Source organism: Oncorhynchus keta, chromosome 37 (genome assembly GCF_023373465.1).
Source record: "Oncorhynchus keta strain PuntledgeMale-10-30-2019 chromosome 37, Oket_V2, whole genome shotgun sequence".
NCBI lineage: Eukaryota > Metazoa > Chordata > Actinopteri > Salmoniformes > Salmonidae > Oncorhynchus > Oncorhynchus keta.
The window spans coordinates 23,498,697-23,519,223 of NC_068457.1; the positions used below are offsets into that span (position 1 = coordinate 23,498,697).

A 20,527-nucleotide genomic window follows, 5' to 3' on the forward strand; every position below is an offset into this window, starting at 1 on the left:
ATAGTGATGTTATGTCTTTAGAGGATGTATGTGTGGTATATATATACTATGTATATGGCTGCATGTAAATCTACCAGGAAATAACAACATCATTCTGTCTTTTAGGACTGCCTGCAGTTGTGGTGTCTCTCACCTTAGGAATTAGTTACAGAGTGGATGATCCACTGGGATACAGGCAGGAGGAATTGTGAGTCAATACTACTACTGTACTACTTCCTGGCCTACTTCTCTGTACTGTGTTGTACTATACTATGCTGTACTATATTATACTGTGCTGTTGTGTACTGTGCTATACTGTTCTATACTATACCTTACTCTACTGTGCTATACTACCAGTATTACACCTGAGTACTGTGCTGTGCTGTACTGCAATTTACTTCCTCTTCAGTGGTTATTGTATAATAGGTTCAATTTAAATTAAAGTGGGGCAATTGCTTTATAACATTTTATAACTCATGCTGTAAAAGGTTATCCCATTCAATGTTCGTATGCATGTTTGTAATGCATGCTAATAATTGGCCAAGAGCAATATAAAAAGTTCAAACATAAGTTATTCAAATAATGTTCTATTTCATTCAAAGGTTTCTTGTTTACTTTATACCATGTTACTCAAATAACAGGCGTTCTGTTTTGTCTGTCACATTGTCCCACTCTCTAATTCATTCATTTGACCTGTCAGTTGCTGGCTTGCTGCCCTCGATCCAAAGGGGAACTTTGACTTCAAGCTGCCAATGTTTTGGGGGTTCCTGGTCCCTGTGGCGTTCATGCTTATCTTCAACACGGTGGTGTTGATATGTTTTGCAGTTACAACATGCAAGACCAACCCACATTTAACCAGGTAACATTAATGGGGCATTTTGGAGGCACGAAGTACAAAGTTGTAGTCATTAAGATGTCTTGATTTAAATGCTTGTTAATGCTTTATTGTCTTACTTACTTAGCTTGTAATAAATAATATGTATTATTATTTTATTATTATTAATTGTCGTTCGTAAGAAAATCATCAAATGTAGTGAGCACCACGGCTCTAACCCACTCAGTCAATGGAAGCATACTGTTCTTATACCACAGCATTACAGCAGTCTATTACAGCAGTCTAAGTATGTTGGTTATGTTTCCCAGTACAAGAGACACATCGATGAATAAGAAGTTCCTCAGTAGCTTTTCTCTGGCTGTGGTGCTCGGTCTCTCCTGGATCCTGGGCTATCTGTTGCTCATTACCCAGAACCAGACCATGTACACCATACTCAACATCTCCTTCTGTGTTCTCACCACCACTCAGGTAGTAAATGTATGCACTCACTACTGTAAGTCACTCTGGATAAGTGCGTCTGCTAAATGACTCAAATGTAAACTAGAAATACTAGTGTCTATTGTACCACATAATCCAGACATGAATGAAAATTAGACACCTAGTAAACATAAATAAATTGAGCTGGTCTTTATGGAAACGCTACCTTTTGTTTTGTCATTTTGTTTGTCCTTGTGTGTTCCTGAAAATCCTTGATAACGTCTTTGTGTTTGTGTTTTCGCTCCACAGGGTTTGCAGATTTTCATTCTGTTCACCGCAAGAACATCAATTGTCAAGAAAATGATGGCAGATGCTTTGAAATCTGTCTCTAGTGTTGAGATCCCACGTCACACCAAGAGGTTCAGTCTATGGCGAGACAACCACAGTGATAACGTAGAATCATACACACAGCTGGACCCTATTGTGTCAACACATTAACCCTTTAACTGTCACATCATTTTTTTTCTTCTGAAAAACATGTGTATTTAACCTTAATATAGGCCATAAATAATTAGTATTTGATTGCTAACATCTCAACCAGCCTGTTCAGTTGCCCAATTATGTTAAACTAGTTATGTATTGGATTTAAATATGCTTTTGAAATCATCTGAAAAATGGTACATTAATTAACGTCATGTCTGCTTCAGTTACTTATAATGGAAGACAGGCCAAGATAAATGATGACTGATATCAAATATGAATACAATATGATATATTTGTGTGTCAATATATGACTATTCAAATATATATACATTAATGTTTACTGTTTATATGTTCATAATACCTGTAAAATTACATGTCCTGAAAACATTTGTGAAACAAATTGAAGATAACAGGCAGACTTTAAATACTGATATGAATATGAAAATATATTTATATTTGCACAGACAAAAAAATCCCACAACAATCTTTTTCCATTGTCCATAATAGCTAGCTTTGTCTAAATAGCATTCCTTTAATGTGCAACTCAACCGCCTGGTAGAGCATATTTTTCAAGAGTTCCTCAAATTAATAAATAACATATTAGTAATTTTGTGATACCAAAAATTATGTTTTAGAGGTCAACAACATTGTACAGACATGTAATATCCCATTTTATACACAATTAGTACTGACAATGTGTGATTAATCAGGTTAAGTTTTTCTCAAGTTCACGTCCGGGTTTTTAACCATCTTTGAATGTTTGTGTAAAAATATATAGGAGTCCAATAATGAAAACCACATGGTCATTTTACTAAATGGCATGACAAAATATGGTGAACTAAAGTTATGTTTATTTGAATTTACATTTGGTTGTCAGCCACTCAGTTGAGCTGCCGCTTAAAGGGTTCATTTCCAACTTGTTACTCACAGATTGATTGGCTGCAAGTTCAACCTTTGTCAATGTCTCATAGACTTCCATTATTGCCTATAGTAATACACACACCATTTATATATATCAAAAGTGTTATTGCCCAATAATGTTTTGGCAATGCACATGTTTGCAAATTGACATTGTTGGGTCAGTAAACCAAGGCAGACTGGTTCGGGGATGCAGAACCAGGTCAAGCTGGAAGAAAGCAGATCCAAAGGAGTGCTGTGGTGCAGAGGGAGATATGAAAGACTACGAAAGCAGGGAGGAATGAAAGGCTGAGGAAGAAAGCAGGGAGGTATAAAACACTGAGAAAGAATGCAGGCATGTCAGAGGGAGGTATGAAACACTGAGGAAGAAAGCAGGCATGTCAGAGGGAGGTATGAAAGGCTGAGGAAGAAAGCAGGCATGTCAGAGGGAGGTATGAAAGGCTGAGGAAGAAAGCAGGCATGTCAGAGGGAGGTATGAAAAGTTGAGGAAGAAAGCAGGCATGTCAGAGGGAGGTATGAAACACTGAGGAAGAAAGTAGGCATGTCAGAGGGAGGTATGAAAGGCTGAGGAAGAAAGCAGGCATGTCAGAGGGAGGTATGAAAGGCTGAGGAAGAAAGCAGGCATGTCAGAGGGAGGTATGAAAGGCAGAGGAAGAAAGCGGGCATGTCAGAGGGAGGTATGAAAGGCTTAGGAAGAAAGCAGGGAGGTATGAAACACTGAGGAAGAAAGCAGACATGTCAGAGGGAGGTATGAAAGGCTGAGGAAGAAAGCAGGCATGTCAGAGGGAGGTATGAAACACCAAGGAAGAAAGCAGGCATGTCAGAGGGAGGTATGAAAGGCTGAGGAAGAAAGCAGGCATGTCAGAGGGAGGTATGAAAGGCTGAGGAAGAAAGCAGGCATGTCAGAGGGAGGTATGAAAGGCGGAGGAAGAAAGCAGGCATGTCAGAGGGAGGTATGAAAGGCTGAGGAAGAAAGCAGGGAGGTATGAAACACTGAGGAAGAAAGCAGACATGTCAGAGGGAGGTATGAAAGGCTGAGGAAGAAAGCAGGCATGTCAGAGGGAGGTATGAAACACCGAGGAAGAAAGCAGGCATATCAGAGGGAGGTATGAAAGGCTGAGGAAGAAAGCAGGCATGTCAGAGGGAGGTATGAAACACCGAGGTAGAAAGTAGGCATATCAGAGGGAGGTATGAAAGGCTGAGGAAGAAAGCAGGCATGTCAGAGGGAGGTATGAAAGGCTGAGGAAGAAAGCAGGCATGTCAGAGGGAGGTATGAAAGGCTGAGGAAGAAAACAGGCATGTCAGAGGGAGGTATGTTTATAGTGTAGTCTGTAGTTTTTAGCCTGGTCTTTAGAGTGTAGTATGTAGTTTTTAGCCTGGTGTTTATAGTGTAGTCTGTAGTTTTTAGCCTGGTGTTTATAGTGTAGTCTGTAGTTTTTAGCCTGGTGTTTATAGTGTAGTCTGTAGTTTTTAGCCTGGTGTTCACTGTGTACATAGTGTACATAGTGTATGTGGATGTTGTCTATATACAGTATATACAGTATGTATATTTGACTGGTACTGTATGTATATATATATTATATATATATATACACTAATGTTCAAAAGTTTGGGGTCGCTTTGAAATGCCCTTGTTAAAAAAAAAAATTGTCCATTATAATACATTGTAGACATTATTAATCTTGTAAATTACTACTGTAGCTGGAAACTGCAGATATTTAAAGGAATATCTACATAGGCGTAAAGAGGCCCGTTTTCAGCATCATTCACTCCTGAGTTCCAATGGCTAATTGGGTTAGCTAATCTAAGTTTATCATTTTAAAAGGCTAATTGATCATTAGAAAACCCTTTTGCAATTATGTTAGCACAGCTGAAAACTGTTGTTCTGATTAAAGAAGCAATAAAACTGTCCATCTTTAGACTGTTGAGTATATGGAGCATCAGCATTTGTTGGTTCGATTACAGGCTCAAAATGGCCAGAAACAAATAACTTTCTTCTGAAAGTCATCAGTCTAGTCTTGTTCTGAGAAATTAAGGCTATTCCATGGATTATGGCTGTCTTTGCTACAGATAAGACTTGCTCTATATTTGATTTAAGATGTTCATTAAGAGGTTAGGTTAAGAGTCTTCTATGATTGAGAATTGTGTAGGAAAATTGCTTTCACTTCAGATGTGCAAACATGTATGATGCATTTAACTTATGAAATGATTATTACCCATATATAACCTTACTGTTTTTAGTTTGGTTTATGAATTTTTAAGTTTGGTTTATAGTCAATGATTGATTTATGTTTTGTCTGTTTGCTGCGACATTTACATTTTACATTTAAGTCATTTAGCAGACGCTCTTATCCAGAGTGACTTACAAATTGGTGCGTTCGAGAGATACAATAGCATCAATGAAGACATTGTTTCAGACTTTTATCCAAACACGTACGATTTACTGTTAAGCCATTGTTTACATACTGTGAAGAGACTACTGTCAGGTCTCAGATACAGTTGATAACAGAGTAGCCTTTGCTATCAGCCGTTTATTGGCAGTGATAATGACTTATTTCTCTCATAAAGTACAATAGAAAACCTTTCTACCCGGATGCAGACACAATGAAACTGGAACAGCATGGATAATCTTTATAGCATGATTATAGCAACTGACACTATGTGTCCTTGTTTATGTGGTTTACTGAGTTAATTATCTTTTATAAAGTATCTTTATCACAGGGGAATCTCACCACATCCTATGCCATTCCAACCACCATTGACATAACTACCCCAACTACTACTTGTCACGGTTCATGAATCCACTGCCTCTTTTTCTCTCTCTCTCTCTCTCTCTCTCTCCCGTGTTTGTGTGGGCGTGGTTCCCAATCTCGGCCTGATTGTCTGCTCCAGCTGGAACCACTTATCTTCCCTTTATATGTTCTGTAACCAGTGTTTCTTGTTGTCAGATCGTTGTTACTTCCCTGAGGTTGTGTCGTGTGTCTGTGCTCTTCTCTCACCGCCCTTGTGTGGATTATCTGCTGTGCTCCTTCCTACCCATCCGGACACACTCCCCTGGATTTCTCAGCACGCTATCATTGGAAGATGCGCCCTAGTCCCTGGGTCGGATTCCGTCTGAGTACAGTCTGTCTGTCCTGTTGCTGTTGTAAACTGTAGTCATTAAACCATCGTTGCTTGCATCTTGCATCCGCCTCTGTATTGTCACAGAACGATCTGACCATACCATGGATGCAGCGAGTTCAACGAGTCTGACCGAATTCATTTCCCGCAGTATCACGAGAATGGATCAACAAGAGGAGAACATCTCCAGCACAGATCGGGCAGTACAAGCCCTTGCGACGCAGGTATCCCAGCTGATCCAACAATTACAACATCTGAGGGGTTCCGCTGCGCCACCTACACCGGCAGTTCAACCCGCCCCGCCAGAGCCGGATTCCCAGCTAGAGCCACGGCTACCGATACCAGAGGGTTATTCAGGTGATCCTGACTATTGCAGAGCCTTTCTTACGAGATGTTCCATGCATTTCTCGTTACAGCCACGGACCTTCAATCGTGAACAGTCTAAGGTAGCATTCATACTCACACTGCTATCAGGCAAAGCGGCTCTTTGGGGAACGGCGGTGTGGGCGAACCAGGACCCATGCTGCACCTCTTTCCAGACACTCTCCGAGGAGATGAGAAGGGTCTTCGATCGGGCCGTGGCGGGTAGGGAGGCGGCCAGACTACTCGCTGACCTTCGCCAAGGAGACCGTTCAGTATCAGAATACTCCATCCAATTCCGCACTCTGGCCGCAGAGTGTCAGTGGAACGAGGAGGCGCAGTGGGACATGTTCCTGCATGGGCTGGAGGACCGGATCCAGAAGGAGATTTATGTTCTGGACCTTCCCAGGAGTTTAAATGGACTAGTGGAACTAGCCTTGAGGGTCGACGCTCGTCTGAGTCGTATTGGCCGCCGAGCATGCCCTAACAGACCATATAACGACACGGAGGGCGGGCATGCCAGCGGCGGGAACACGGCCAGTTCAGCCTCCGCTCACGAACCCAGGCAGCTGGGGAGAGCTCGCCTCTCCCGGGAAGAGAGGGAGAGGCGGAGATCCCAAGGACTCTGTCTCTACTGTGGTAGAGCGGGCCACTTTATCCACTCCTGCCCGGTAAAAGATCAGGCCCGGTAGTAAACATGAGGCTACTATCGGGTGGTGTCACCACAGAGAAGACCTCATCATCTACTCTCCTCCCGGTAAGACTAAGATGGGCCACCCACACGCACGACACCCAAGCCTTACTGGACTCAGGAGCAGAGGGTAATTTCATGGACTTCAAGCTCGCTCACAAACTCCAGATCCCTATCACCTCACTCACGCACAAGATATCCGTCAACGCTCTCAATGGTCAAGAACTCCCCAACATTTCTCACACCACTGAACCTATCACACTCATCACTTCTGGCAATCACACTGAGACACTATCATTTCTACTCATGGACTCACCCCTTGCACCATTAGTTCTCGGCCACCCTTGGCTCACCTAACACAACCCCAGAGTTGACTGGGGTCTTAACTCTATATCCATGTGGAGTAACAAGTGTCTTGAGTCCTGTTTAGTGTCTGCCTGTTCGTCTGTGTCTGATTCTGTGTTTCTAGAGGAGGCAGTGGATTTGTCTAACGTGCCCGTTGAATACCTCGACCTGAAGGAGGTGTTCAGTAAGTCCCGTGCTGCTTCTCTTCCTCCGCATCGTCCCTATGACTGTGCTATAGAATTATTGCCAGGTGAGTCTCCGCCTAAAGGCAAGTTATATTCACTCTCTGTTCCTGAGAGGGAGGCTATGGAGAGATACATCTCTGATTCTCTGGCATCTGGATTCATTCGTCCTTCCTCTTCTCCAGCGGGGGCGGGGTTCTTCTTTGTGGGAAAGAAGGACGGATCTCTGCGTCCTTGCGTTGATTACCGTGGGTTGAATAATATCACAGTGAAGAATACCTATCCCTTACCGTTGATGTCCTCAGCCTTTGAAAGGTTACAGGGAGCATCCGTGTTCACTAAGTTGGATTTACGTAATGCATATCATTTGGTTCGCATAAGGGGGGGGGACGAATGGAAGACCGCGTTTAACACCCCCAGAGGGCACTTCGAATATTTGGTCATGCCTTTTGGGCTATCCAACTCCCCAGCGGTTTTTCAGGCACTCGTCAATGACGTGCTGAGAGATATGATTGATCAGTTCATATATGTTTACCTGGATGACATACTGATTTTTTCTTCTTCTCTCCAGGAACACGTTCAGCACGTCAGACGAGTGCTTCAGAGGTTGTTGGAGAATGGACTTTTTGTCAAGACGGAGAAATGCATTTTTCATGCACAATCCGTTCCATTCCTAGGTTACATCGTCTCGACTGAAGGTATTCGCATGGATCCTGACAAGGTTAAGGCTGTGGTGGATTGGCCAAGCCCAGATTCCCGTAAGGCCCTACAGAGGTTTCTGGGATTCGCCAACTTCTACCGGCGTTTCGTTCGCAACTTTAGTCAGATAGTCGCTCCTCTTACCGCCTTAACCTCCCCCAGAGTGCCGTTCAGGTGGTCCGATACAGCCGAGGCTGCATTCGCCAAACTCAAGAGCCGCTTTGTTTCGGCTCCCATCCTCATAGCTCCCGATCCCTCGCGTCAGTTCGTAGTAGAGGTGGACGCTTCAGAGGTGGGGGTAGGTGCGGTACTTTCCCAACGTTCCTCTTCTGACGACAAGATGCACCCTTGTGCGTTCCTTTCCCATCGGTTATCACCTGCGGAACGCAACTACGACATTGGCAACAGAGAGTTGTTGGCAGTGAAGTTAGCACTGGAGGAGTGGCGCCATTGGTTAGAGGGTTCGGGGGTACCTTTTATAGTTTGGACCGATCACAAAAATTTGGAATATATCAGAACCGCTAAGCGACTCAACTCCAGACAGGCGCGGTGGGCACTCTTTTTCGGACGTTTTGACTTCTCTCTCTCGTATCGCCCGGGTTCCAAGAATGTCAAACCCGATTCCCTTTCTCGCATTTTTGACCATTCCGAACGCCCATCCACTCCCGAGTACATCCTACCCGGGACCCTAGTGGTTTCCACACTCACATGGGAGGTTGAATCGAGGGTCAAAACGGCCTTAGAAGGGGTAACGCCTCCGCCCGGTTGCCCGCCTAATCGGTTGTTTGTGCCGGAGGGGTGTCGGTCCGATGTTATTCGGTGGGGCCATTGCTCCAACGTAGCGTGTCATCCAGGAGTCAGCCGCACTAGCTTTTTGGTTAAGCAACGCTTTTGGTGGCCACTGATGGCTCGTGACATTCACAGTTTTGTCTTGGCTTGCTCGGTTTGTGCCACTGGGAAGACTTCTAATCGACCCCCAGATGGGTTACTCCAACCGCTGTCGGTCCCTTCGAGACCCTGGTCCCACATCGCGCTAGATTTTGTTACCGGCCTCCCGCCTCCCAGGGCAAGACGGTGGTGTTGACCGTGGTGGACCGGTTCTCGAAGGCGGCTCATTTTATTCCCTTGCCTAAATTACCATCTGCCAAGGAGACAGCGGTAGCTGTCGTGGATCACGCTTTCGCTTACATGGCCTGCCGATGGACGTAGTTTCTGACAGGGGGCCCCAATTTGTGTCCAAGTTTTAGCAAGAGTTTTGTAGGTTACTGGGAGCGAGTGTCAGCCTGTCTTCAGGGTTTCATCCCCAGAGCAACGGTCAAACGGAGAGGGCCAACCAAGATTTGGAGAGAGTGTTGCGATGTTTGGTTTCTAAGAATCCCTCTTCCTGGAGTCAACAACTCTCTATGGTTGAGTACGCTCACAATTCGTTGCCAGTGGCAGCTACGGGTCTCTCTCCGTTTGAGTGTAGTTTAGGTTACCAGCCACCTATCTTTCCCAGTACGGAGTCCGAGGTCACTGTTCCTTCCGCTCACGCTTTCATCCAGAGGTGCCGTCACGCATGGAGCAGAGCCCGTGAGACTCTTCTCCGGGTGGGGCGCGCACCAAGGCTAAGGCCGATCGCCACCGGTCGAAGCCTCCGGTATACGTCGTTGGCCAAAGAGTGTGGCTTTCTACTAAGAACATTCCACTCCGATCCGTTTCGAACAAACTTGCCCCCAAATTTATCGGCCCGTTCAGAGTCACCAGGATCATTAGTCCGGTGGCGGTCCGGCTCAAGCTTCCTCCGGCGTATAGGAGAATTCATCCTACCTTTCATGTGTCTAAAATAAAACCTGTGTTTCAGGCACGCATTAACCCGCCGGTCCCGGTTCCCCCGCCGCCACGACTTGTTGATGGGGAACCCACCTTTTCTGTCAATTGTATTTTGGACTCTAGAAGGAGGGGACGCGGATTCCAGTACCTGGTGGACTGGGAGGGTTACGGCCCGGAGGAGAGAAGTTGGGTACCTGCTAGGGACATTCTGGATCACTCCCTTATCGATGATTTCAATCGACAGGTAAATTCGCCTGGGAACGCCAAGAGGCGTTCCTAGGGGGGGGGTATTGTCACGGTTCATGAATCCACTGCCTCTTTTTCTCTCTCTCTCTCTCTCTCTCTCTCTCTCCCGTGTTTGTGTGGGCGTGGTTCCCAATCTCGGCCTGATTGTCTGCTCCAGCTGGAACCACTTATCTTCCCTTTATATGTTCTGTAACCAGTGTTTCTTGTTGTCAGATCGTTGTTACTTCCCTGAGGTTGTGTCGTGTGTCTGTGCTCTTCTCTCACCGCCCTTGTGTGGATTATCTGCTGTGCTCCTTCCTACCCATCCGGACACACTCCCCTGGATTTCTCAGCACGCTATCATTGGAAGATGCGCCCTAGTCCCTGGGTCGGATTCCGTCTGAGTACAGTCTGTCTGTCCTGTTGCTGTTGTAAACTGTAGTCATTAAACCATCGTTGCTTGCATCTTGCATCCGCCTCTGTATTGTCACACTACTGCTCCTATAACCCCTGACCCTCCAACCACTACTGCCCCTATAACCCCTGACCCTCCAACCACTACTGCCCCTATAACCCCTGACCCTCCAACCACTACTGCCCCTATAACCCCTGACACTCCAACCACTACTGCCACTATAACCCCTGACACTCCAACCACTACTGCCCCTATAACCCCTGACACTCCAACCACTACTGCCCCTATAACCCCTGACACTCCAACCACTACTGCCCCTATAACCCCTGACACTCCAACCACTACTGCCCCTATAACCCCTGACACTCCAACCACTACTGCCCCTATAACCCCTGCCACTCCAACCACTACTGCCCCTATAACCCCTGCCACTCCAACCACTACTGCCCCTATAACCCCTGACACTCCAACCACTACTGCCCCTATAACCCCTGACACTCCAACCACTACTGCCCCTATAACCCCTGACACTCCAACCACTACTGCCCCTATAACCCCTGACACTCCAACCACTACTGCCCCTATAACCCCTGACACTCCAACCACTACTGCCCCTATAACCCTGACCCTCCAACCACTACTGCCCCTATAACCCCTCACCCTCCAACCACTACTGCCCCTATAACCCCTCACACTCCAACCACTACTGCCCCTATAACCCCTGACCCTCCAACCACTACTGCCCCTATAACTCCTGACCCTCCAACCACTACTGCCCCTATAACCCCTGACCCTCCAACCACTACTGCCCCTATAACCCCTGACCCTCCAACCACTACTGCCCCTATAACCCCTCACCCTCCAACCACTACTGCCCCTATAACCCCTGACCCTCCAACCACTACTGCCCCTATAACCCCTGACCCTCCAACCACTACTGCCCCTATAACCCTGACCCTCCAACCACTACTGCCCCTATAACCCCTGACCCTCCAACCACTACTGCCCCTATAACCCCTGACACTCCAACCACTACTGCCCCTATAACCTCTGACACTCCAACCACTACTGCCCCTATAACCCCTGACACTCCAACCACTACTGCCCCTATAACCCCTGACACTCCAACCACTACTGCCCCTATAACCCCTGACACTCCAACCACTACTGCCCCTATAACCCCTGACACTCCAACCACTACTGCCCCTATAACCCCTGACACTCCAACCACTACTGCCCCTATAACCCCTGACACTCCAACCACTACTGCCCCTATAACCCCTGACACTCCAACCACTACTGCCCCTATAACCCCTGACACTCCAACCACTACTGCCCCTATAACCCCTGACACTCCAACCACTACTGCCCCTATAACTCCTGACCCTCCAACCACTACTGCCCCTATAACCCCTCACCCTCCAACCACTACTGCCCCTATAACCCCTGACCCTCCAACCACTACTGCCCCTATAACCCCTGACCCTCCAACCACTACTGCCCCTATAACCCCTGACCCTCCAACCACTACTGCCCCTATAACCCCTGACCCTCCAACCACTACTGCCCCTATAACCCCTGACCCTCCAACCACTACTGCCCCTATAACCCCTGACCCTCCAACCACTACTGCCCCTATAACCCCTGACCCTCCAACCACTACTGCCTCTATAACCCCTGACCCTCCAACCACTACTGCCCCTATAACCCCTGACACTCCAACCACTACTGCCCCTATAACCCCTGACACTCCAACCACTACTGCCCCTATAACCCCTGACACTCCAACCACTACTGCCCCTATAACCCCTGACACTCCAACCACTACTGCCCCTATAACCCCTGACACTCCAACCACTACTGCCCCTATAACCCTGACACTCCAACCACTACTGCCCCTATAACCCCTGACACTCCAACCACTACTGCCCCTATAACCCCTGACACTCCAACCACTACTGCCCCTATAACCCTGACACTCCAACCACTACTGCCCCTATAACCCCTGACACTCCAACCACTACTGCCCCTATAACCCCTGACACTCCAACCACTACTGCCCCTATAACCCCTGACACTCCAACCACTACTGCCCCTATAACCCCTGACACTCCAACCACTACTGCCCCTATAACCCCTGACACTCCAACCACTACTGCCCCTATAACCCTGACACTCCAACCACTACTGCCCCTATAACCCCTGACACTCCAACCACTACTGCCCCTATAACCCCTGACACTCCAACCACTACTGCCCCTATAACCCCTGACACTCCAACCACTACTGCCCCTATAACCCCTGACACTCCAACCACTACTGCCCCTATAACCCCTGACACTCCAACCACTACTGCCCCTATAACCCCTGACACTCCAACCACTACTGCCCCTATAACCCCTGACACTCCAACCACTACTGCCCCTATAACCCCTGACCCTCCAACCACTACTGCCCCTATAACCCCTCACCCTCCAACCACTACTGCCCCTATAACCCCTCACACTCCAACCACTACTGCCCCTATAACCCCTGACCCTCCAACCACTACTGCCCCTATAACCCCTGACCCTCCAACCACTACTGCCCCTATAACCCCTGACCCTCCAACCACTACTGCCCCTATAACCCCTGACCCTCCAACCACTACTGCCCCTATAACCCCTGACCCTCCAACCACTACTGCCCCTATAACCCCTGACCCTCCAACCACTACTGCCCCTATAACCCCTGACCCTCCAACCACTACTGCCCCTATAACCCCTGACCCTCCAACCACTACTGCCCCTATAACCCCTGACACTCCAACCACTACTGCCCCTATAACCCTGACCCTCCAACCACTACTGCCCCTATAACCCTGACACTCCAACCACTACTGCCCCTATAACCCCTGACACTCCAACCACTACTGCCCCTATAACCCCTGACACTCCAACCACTACTGCCCCTATAACCCCTGACACTCCAACCACTACTGCCCCTATAACCCCTGACACTCCAACCACTACTGCCCCTATAACCCCTGACACTCCAACCACTACTGCCCCTATAACCCCTGACACTCCAACCACTACTGCCCCTATAACCCCTGACACTCCAACCACTACTGCCCCTATAACCCTGACACTCCAACCACTACTGCCCCTATAACCCCTGACACTCCAACCACTACTGCCCCTATAACCCCTGACACTCCAACCACTACTGCCCCTATAACCCTGACACTCCAACCACTACTGCCCCTATAACCCCTGACACTCCAACCACTACTGCCCCTATAACCCCTGACCCTCCAACCACTACTGCCCCTATAACCCCTCACCCTCCAACCACTACTGCCCCTATAACCCCTCACACTCCAACCACTACTGCCCCTATAACCCCTGACCCTCCAACCACTACTGCCCCTATAACCCCTGACCCTCCAACCACTACTGCCCCTATAACCCTGACCCTCCAACCACTACTGCCCCTATAACCCCTGACCCTCCAACCACTACTGCCCCTATAACCCCTGACCCTCCAACCACTACTGCCCCTATAACCCCTGACCCTCCAACCACTACTGCCCCTATAACCCCTGACCCTCCAACCACTACTGCCCCTATAACCCCTGACCCTCCAACCACTACTGCCCCTATAACCCCTGACCCTCCAACCACTACTGCCCCTATAACCCCTGACACTCCAACCACTACTGCCCCTATAACCCCTGACACTCCAACCACTACTGCCCCTATAACCCCTGACACTCCAACCACTACTGCCCCTATAACCCCTGACTCTCCAACCACTACTGCCCCTATAACCCCTGACACTCCAACCACTACTGCCCCTATAACCCCTGACACTCCAACCACTACTGCCCCTATAACCCCTGACCCTCCAACCACTACTGCCCCTATAACCCCTCACCCTCCAACCACTACTGCCCCTATAACCCCTCACACTCCAACCACTACTGCCCCTATAACCCCTGACCCTCCAACCACTACTGCCCTATAACCCCTGACCCTCCAACCACTACTGCCCCTATAACCCCTGACCCTCCAACCACTACTGCCCCTATAACCCCTGACACTCAAACCACTACTGCCCCTATAACCCTGACCCTCCAACCACTACTGCCCCTATAACCCCTGACACTCCAACCACTACTGCCCCTATAACCCCTGACACTCCAACCACTACTGCCCCTATAACCCCTGACCCTCCAACCACTACTGCCCCTATAACCCCTGACCCTCCAACCACTACTGCCCCTATAACCCCTGACCCTCCAACCACTACTGCCCCTATAACCTCTGACCCTCCAACCACTACTGCCCCTATAACCCCTGACACTCCAACCACTACTGCCCCTATAACCCCTGACACTCCAACCACTACTGCCCCTATAACCCCTGACCCTCCAACCACTACTGCCCCTATAACCCCTGACCCTCCAACCACTACTGCCCCTATAACCCTGACACTCCAACCACTACTGCCCCTATAACCCCTGACACTCCAACCACTACTGCCCCTATAACCCCTGACCCTCCAACCACTACTGCCCCTATAACCCCTGACCCTCCAACCACTACTGCCCCTATAACCCCTGACACTCCAACCACTACTGCCCCTATAACCCCTGACCCTCCAACCACTACTGCCCCTATAACCCCTCACCCTCCAACCACTACTGCCCCTATAACCCCTGACCCTCCAACCACTACTGCCCCTATAACCCCTCACCCTCCAACCACTACTGCCCCTATAACCCCTCACCCTCCAACCACTACTGCCCCTATAACCCCTGACCCTCCAACCACTACTGCCCCTATAACCCCTGACCCTCCAACTAGTGCTCCTCCAACTAATGACACTCCAACTACTGATATGCCAACTACTGACCTTCCAACTACTCCAACTACCGGCATTTCAACTACCGGCACTCCAACTACTGACACACCAACTACAACACACCAACTACCGGCACTCCAACTACTGACACACCAACTACAACACACCAACTACTGTCACTCCAACTACTGACACACAAACTACGACACACCAACTACCGGTACTTGAACTATTGACACTCCAACTGCTGACACGTCAATTACTTACCCTCCAACTACTGAATACCCTGCAGCTACTACTGGTCATCCAACTACTGGTTACCTAACAGAGAGAATACAGTAGAAGGCAACCGTCAAAGCAGTGATTTATGACGTATTTTATGGGTCACTTGGTAACACCCATATATGTACATCCTGTCCTTCCATTCTCACGCTATTGAGTGAGTGTTTATTTAACTTCTTATGGCTGCCATCCCGTTAATAGGATAATTCTCATCAACAACCGCTGAATTGCATAGCGCCACATTCAAATAATATTACTAAAAATATTTATATTAATGAAATCACAAGTGCAATATAGCAAAACAGCTTAGCCTTTTGTTAATCCACCTGTCGTGTCAGATTTTGAAAATATGCTATACAGTGAAATCAATCCAAGCATTTGTGTAAGTTTATCGATCGCTCAACAAAACATTATGTACACCGAGCATCAAGTAGATTGGTCACGAAAATCAGAAAAGCAATCAAATTAATCGTTTACCTTTGATGATCTTCGGATGTTTTCACTCACGAGACTCCCAGTTACACAATAAACTCTGTTACGCTTACAAAACGATGCTGGCACCCGGCCATACAATGACACAATGTTATCTTTCTCGCTCATTTTTCAAAATAAAATCCTGAAACTATGTCTAAAGACTGTTGACACCTTGAGGAAGCGATAGGAAAAGGAATCTAGTTGATATCCCTTTAAATGGAGCAAAGGCAGGCTATGGAACATGGAGTTTTCAAAATAGAAGTCACTTCCTGGTTTGATTTTCCTCAGGGAAATTTGCCTGCAATATCAACTCTGCCTGCAATATTAACCCCAGAACACTAAATAAGAAATTAAAATAAACCCTGAACACTAAAGAAGAAATTAAACATTTCTCCTAGACAAATTGTAGGTGTACTGTGTTCCTCGTGTCAAGAACACAATGACAAAACCATCTAAGACATTCTTTGGGATGCCCCTGATTGTTTTAATGGAGTGCTGGATATGAGTGACGGCCATATGGGTTACGTTTTCCAACAAGAAAACCACAGCACCCTATTTCAAACAAAAGCCGGGGATTTTTCTCCAGCGCTGCGGATGAGAGAATGGCTTAAGATACGGCTTGCGCTATGCCAGATCGAACCGGCCCTGAGTGGGACAACCCTGATGGGGACGCACTGGAAGAGGAAGTCTGCAGGCGAGATGATTTGAAAGCCATAAGAATCTCTTCAGTAGCGTATAGTCCCGACTCCAAAGTGACCATTTTTTGCCCTGAATTCAATAGTTCCAATGCAACCAAATCAGTTAGTTCGTATGTATTTTCAAAAGCCTGCACGGAGGTCAATTATTTTGTGCCTGTCTTTAGCTGTAGGTGGGGGGATTAACATACGTTCCTTAACATGATGAAACAACTGGAAAATATTTTCCAACATCGTGAACAATTACGCCGATGGGCGCTTCTACAATTACGCCGATGGACTCAGGGCCCAAAGACAAGACGGTTGATCTATCCAGGGAAAGAAAACATACGGAACCTGGATGGAGCAGGATATCGTGCGGGGAAGATACATTGTCTGAACCAGTCAGACCCTGAAGATGGGGATTTAAAGACGGATGGATGTGTTTGTTGACCATAGAGCCTCCCCCTTTTCTGTAACAAGGGAATAGTAAAATTGTTTAACTAATTATAACATGTTTAATTCCTTATGGGTACCTGGGACGGTAGCGTCCAACCTGGCCAACATCCGGTGAAATTGCAGAGCGCCAAATTCAAATTAAATTACTATAAATATTTAACTTTCATGAAATTACAAGTGTAATGCATCAAAATAAAGCTTAACTTGTTTTTAATCCAGCCGCCGTGTCAGATTTCAAAAAGGCTTTACAGCGAAAGCAAACCATTCGATTATCTGAGGACAGCGCTCAGCACACAAAACGTTACATACAGTTACCAGCCAAGTAGATTAGTCACGAAAGTCAGAAATAGCAATAAAATTAATCACTTACCTTTGATGATCTTCGTATGGTTGCACTCACAAGACTCCCAGTTACACAATAAATGTTTGTTTTGTCCGATAAAGTCCTTCTTTATATCCAAAAACCTCAATTTTGTTGGCGCATTTTGTTTTGTAATCCAATGGCTCAAAAGCAGACGAAAATTACAAATACTACCGGTAAAGTTCGTAGAAACATGTCAAACGATGTTTATAATCAATCCTCAGGTCGTTTTTAACCTAAATAATCGATAATATTTCAACCGGACAATAGCGTCGTCAGTATAAAAGAAAAAGTAAAGCAGCAAACAGCTCTGGGGACATCCCACTATCCACTCACTCAAAGTTGTTATTCTCCCTCATTCTCAGAATAAAAGCCTGAAACAATGGCTAAAGACTGTTCATAGTGGAAGCCATAGGGAACGGAATCTGGGTCCTATCCCTGTAAATGGTGGATAAGCTTTCAGTGGAAAACAGCCATTTCAAAATAATGGCACTTCCTGGATGGATTTTCCACAGGTTTTCGCCTGCCATTTCAGTTCTGTTATACTCACAGACATTATTTTAACAGTTTTAGAAACTTTGGAGTGTTTTCTTTACAAATATATTATATGCATAACCTAGCTTCTGGGCCTGAGTAGCAGGCAGTTTACTTTGGGCAAGCTTTTTATCCGGTGGTGAAAATAGTGCCCCCTACCCTAGTGAGGTTAAAAGGTCTGTACTAAAGATTTAGAATTAAATCAAGGGTTTTAAAATTGTATCTTACCTTTAACGAAAGGAATCTCAGTTTTTTCTCTCTCTCATTCTCTCAGAGAAAGGCTTCTGGGAAAGAGGTGTGTGTGTGTGTGTGTGTGTCTCCTTAAATGTGTTTCAAAACAACGTTTTTTTCAGGGGGTGTGTGTGTCTCTGAAATTGTTTTTAAAACATATACTTTAAAAAAATAGTGTTTTAAACACTAGGGGGTCAATTGCACATAGGGTTTCTCCAAAACAACAGGTGTTATTTCATGAGCTACGCCCCAGGGTTTACACACACCTAGAGAATCTTCAATATAATCAAAAGGCCTTATTTTTATATGAATATTTTCTTACAACAGACAGTTATAAATATACGCAGTTAAAGGGTATTAAATGTTAGTACTGTGGGGTAATAATATATATTTATCTGTTGTATAAACATTTTTTGTGTATAAAAACATTCTGGCTTGGTTAAATATTGCATCGTAAAATTGATGAACTAATTATAACATGTATAAAAGGTATGTACTAAAGATTTAGAATTAAATAAAGGGTTTTAATTGTATCTTACCTTTAATGAAAGGAATCTCAGCTTTTTCTCTCTCTCTTTCTCTGTGTGTGTCTCAGAGAAAGCCTTCTTGGGAAAGAGGTGTGTATGTGTGTGTGTGTCTCTGCAATTGTGTTTGAAACAATTCAACATTAGGGGGTCATTTGCACATAGGGTTCTCAAAACAAAAATTTTCCCGAGCATCTCATTTACCTTCAAGGAGGTTGAAATATCAGGCTCTCTCTGTCTATGTACCTCAAAAGGTGTGTGTGTGTCTCTGCATTTGTTTTAAACATTGTTTTTAACACTAGGAGTTCATTTGCACATAGGGTTCCCCCAAAACAACAGGTGTTATTTCCTGAGGATGGGTGGGGGATTAACAGTCAACAAAATGTTAGATATTACTGCACTGTTGGATCTCTCTCTCTCTCTCTCTCTCTCTCTCTCTCTCTCTCTCTCTCTCTCTCTCTCTCTCTCTCTCTCTCTCTCTCTCTCTCTCTCTCTCTCTCTCTCTCTCTCTCTCTCTCTCTCTCTCTGTCTCTCTGTCTCTCTCTCTGTCTCTCTGTCTCTGTCTCTCTCTCTCTCTCTCTCTTTTGAAATAGATCGTCAAGAGGGTAGTGGTTTACAGGGCTCTAAAAGCCAGAGAGGTTCAGCTACACACACGTATGGTTGCTTTACTTCTAGAATACCAACAGAACTCACATCATTAATTGACCAAATGAATGAGACAGGGCCAACCTCCCCACCAACACCCATTATCACAGGTCCCCCCGGAACTCATTTCCCTAATTAACCGAATGAGACAGGGTCAACCTCCCCATCAATCAAATCAAATCAAATGTATTTATATAGCCCTTCGTACATCAGCTGATATCTCAAAGTGCTGTACAGAGGCCAGAACCTAGGAAGAAACCTAGAGAGGAACCAGGCTATGAGGGGTGGCCAGTCCTCTTCTGGCTGTGCCGGGTGGAGATTATAACAGAACATGGCCAAGATGTACCAATGTTCATAAATGACCAGCAGGGTCAAATAATAAGAATCATAGTAGTTCAGCAGTAGTGCAGCAAGTCACCACGTCAGGAGGAAATGTCAGTTGGCTTTTTATAGCCGATCATTAAGAGTATCTCTACCACTCCTGCTGTTTCTAGATAGTTGAAAATAGCAGGTCTGGGACAGGTAGCACGTCCGGTGAACAGGTCAGGATTCCATAGCCGCAGGCAGAACAGTTGAAACTGGAGCAGCAGCACAGCCAGGTGGACTGGGGACAGCAAGGAGTCATCGTGCCAGGTAGTCCTGAGGCATGGTCCTGGGGCTCAGGTCCTCCGAGAGAAAGAAAGAATAAGAGAGAGCATACTTAAATTCACACAGGACACCGGATAAGGCAGGAGAAGTACTCCAGATATAACAGACTGACCCTAGCCCCCCGACACATAAACTACTGCAGAATAAATACTGGAGGCTGAGACAGGAGGGGTCAGGAGACACTGTGGCCCCATCCAACCCAGACATGAAGATCACATCAGTGACTCAACCCACTCAAGTGACGTAACCCTCCTAGGGATGGCATGAAAGAGCACCAGTAAGCCAGTGACTCAGCCCCTGTAATAGGGTTAGAGGCAGAGAATCCCAGTGGAAAGAGGGGAACCGGCCAGGCAGAGACAGCAAGGG

The 20,527-nt window shown here is 46.6% G+C and overlaps 1 protein-coding gene across 38 annotated transcripts in view; it reads left to right on the top strand.

The window, feature by feature from the left end:
• The window catches only part of adgrg7.1 (adhesion G protein-coupled receptor G7, tandem duplicate 1), a 130,757-nt gene that overhangs the window by 22,026 nt on the left and 88,204 nt on the right, over positions 1-20,527 (top strand). Inside the window, exons 13-19 of one of the 38 annotated variants that reach the window (XR_008095825.1) lie at positions 106-187; positions 680-838; positions 1,123-1,282; positions 1,541-3,104; positions 3,187-3,268; positions 3,463-3,544; positions 3,821-4,541. The exons of 3 other annotated variants lie outside the window; for them this stretch is intronic. Coding sequence is in view for 2 of the 35 variants with exons in the window: in XM_052499775.1 (XP_052355735.1) it covers positions 106-187; positions 680-838; positions 1,123-1,282; positions 1,541-1,729 (590 nt within the window). In the remaining 33 variants the exon portion in view is untranslated. Of the gene's footprint in view, positions 1-105; positions 188-679; positions 839-1,122; positions 1,283-1,540; positions 4,544-20,527 lie in introns of those variants that run through there. 34 more of the 38 variants (XR_008095832.1, XR_008095817.1, XR_008095826.1 and 31 more) reach the window with 34 other exon arrangements.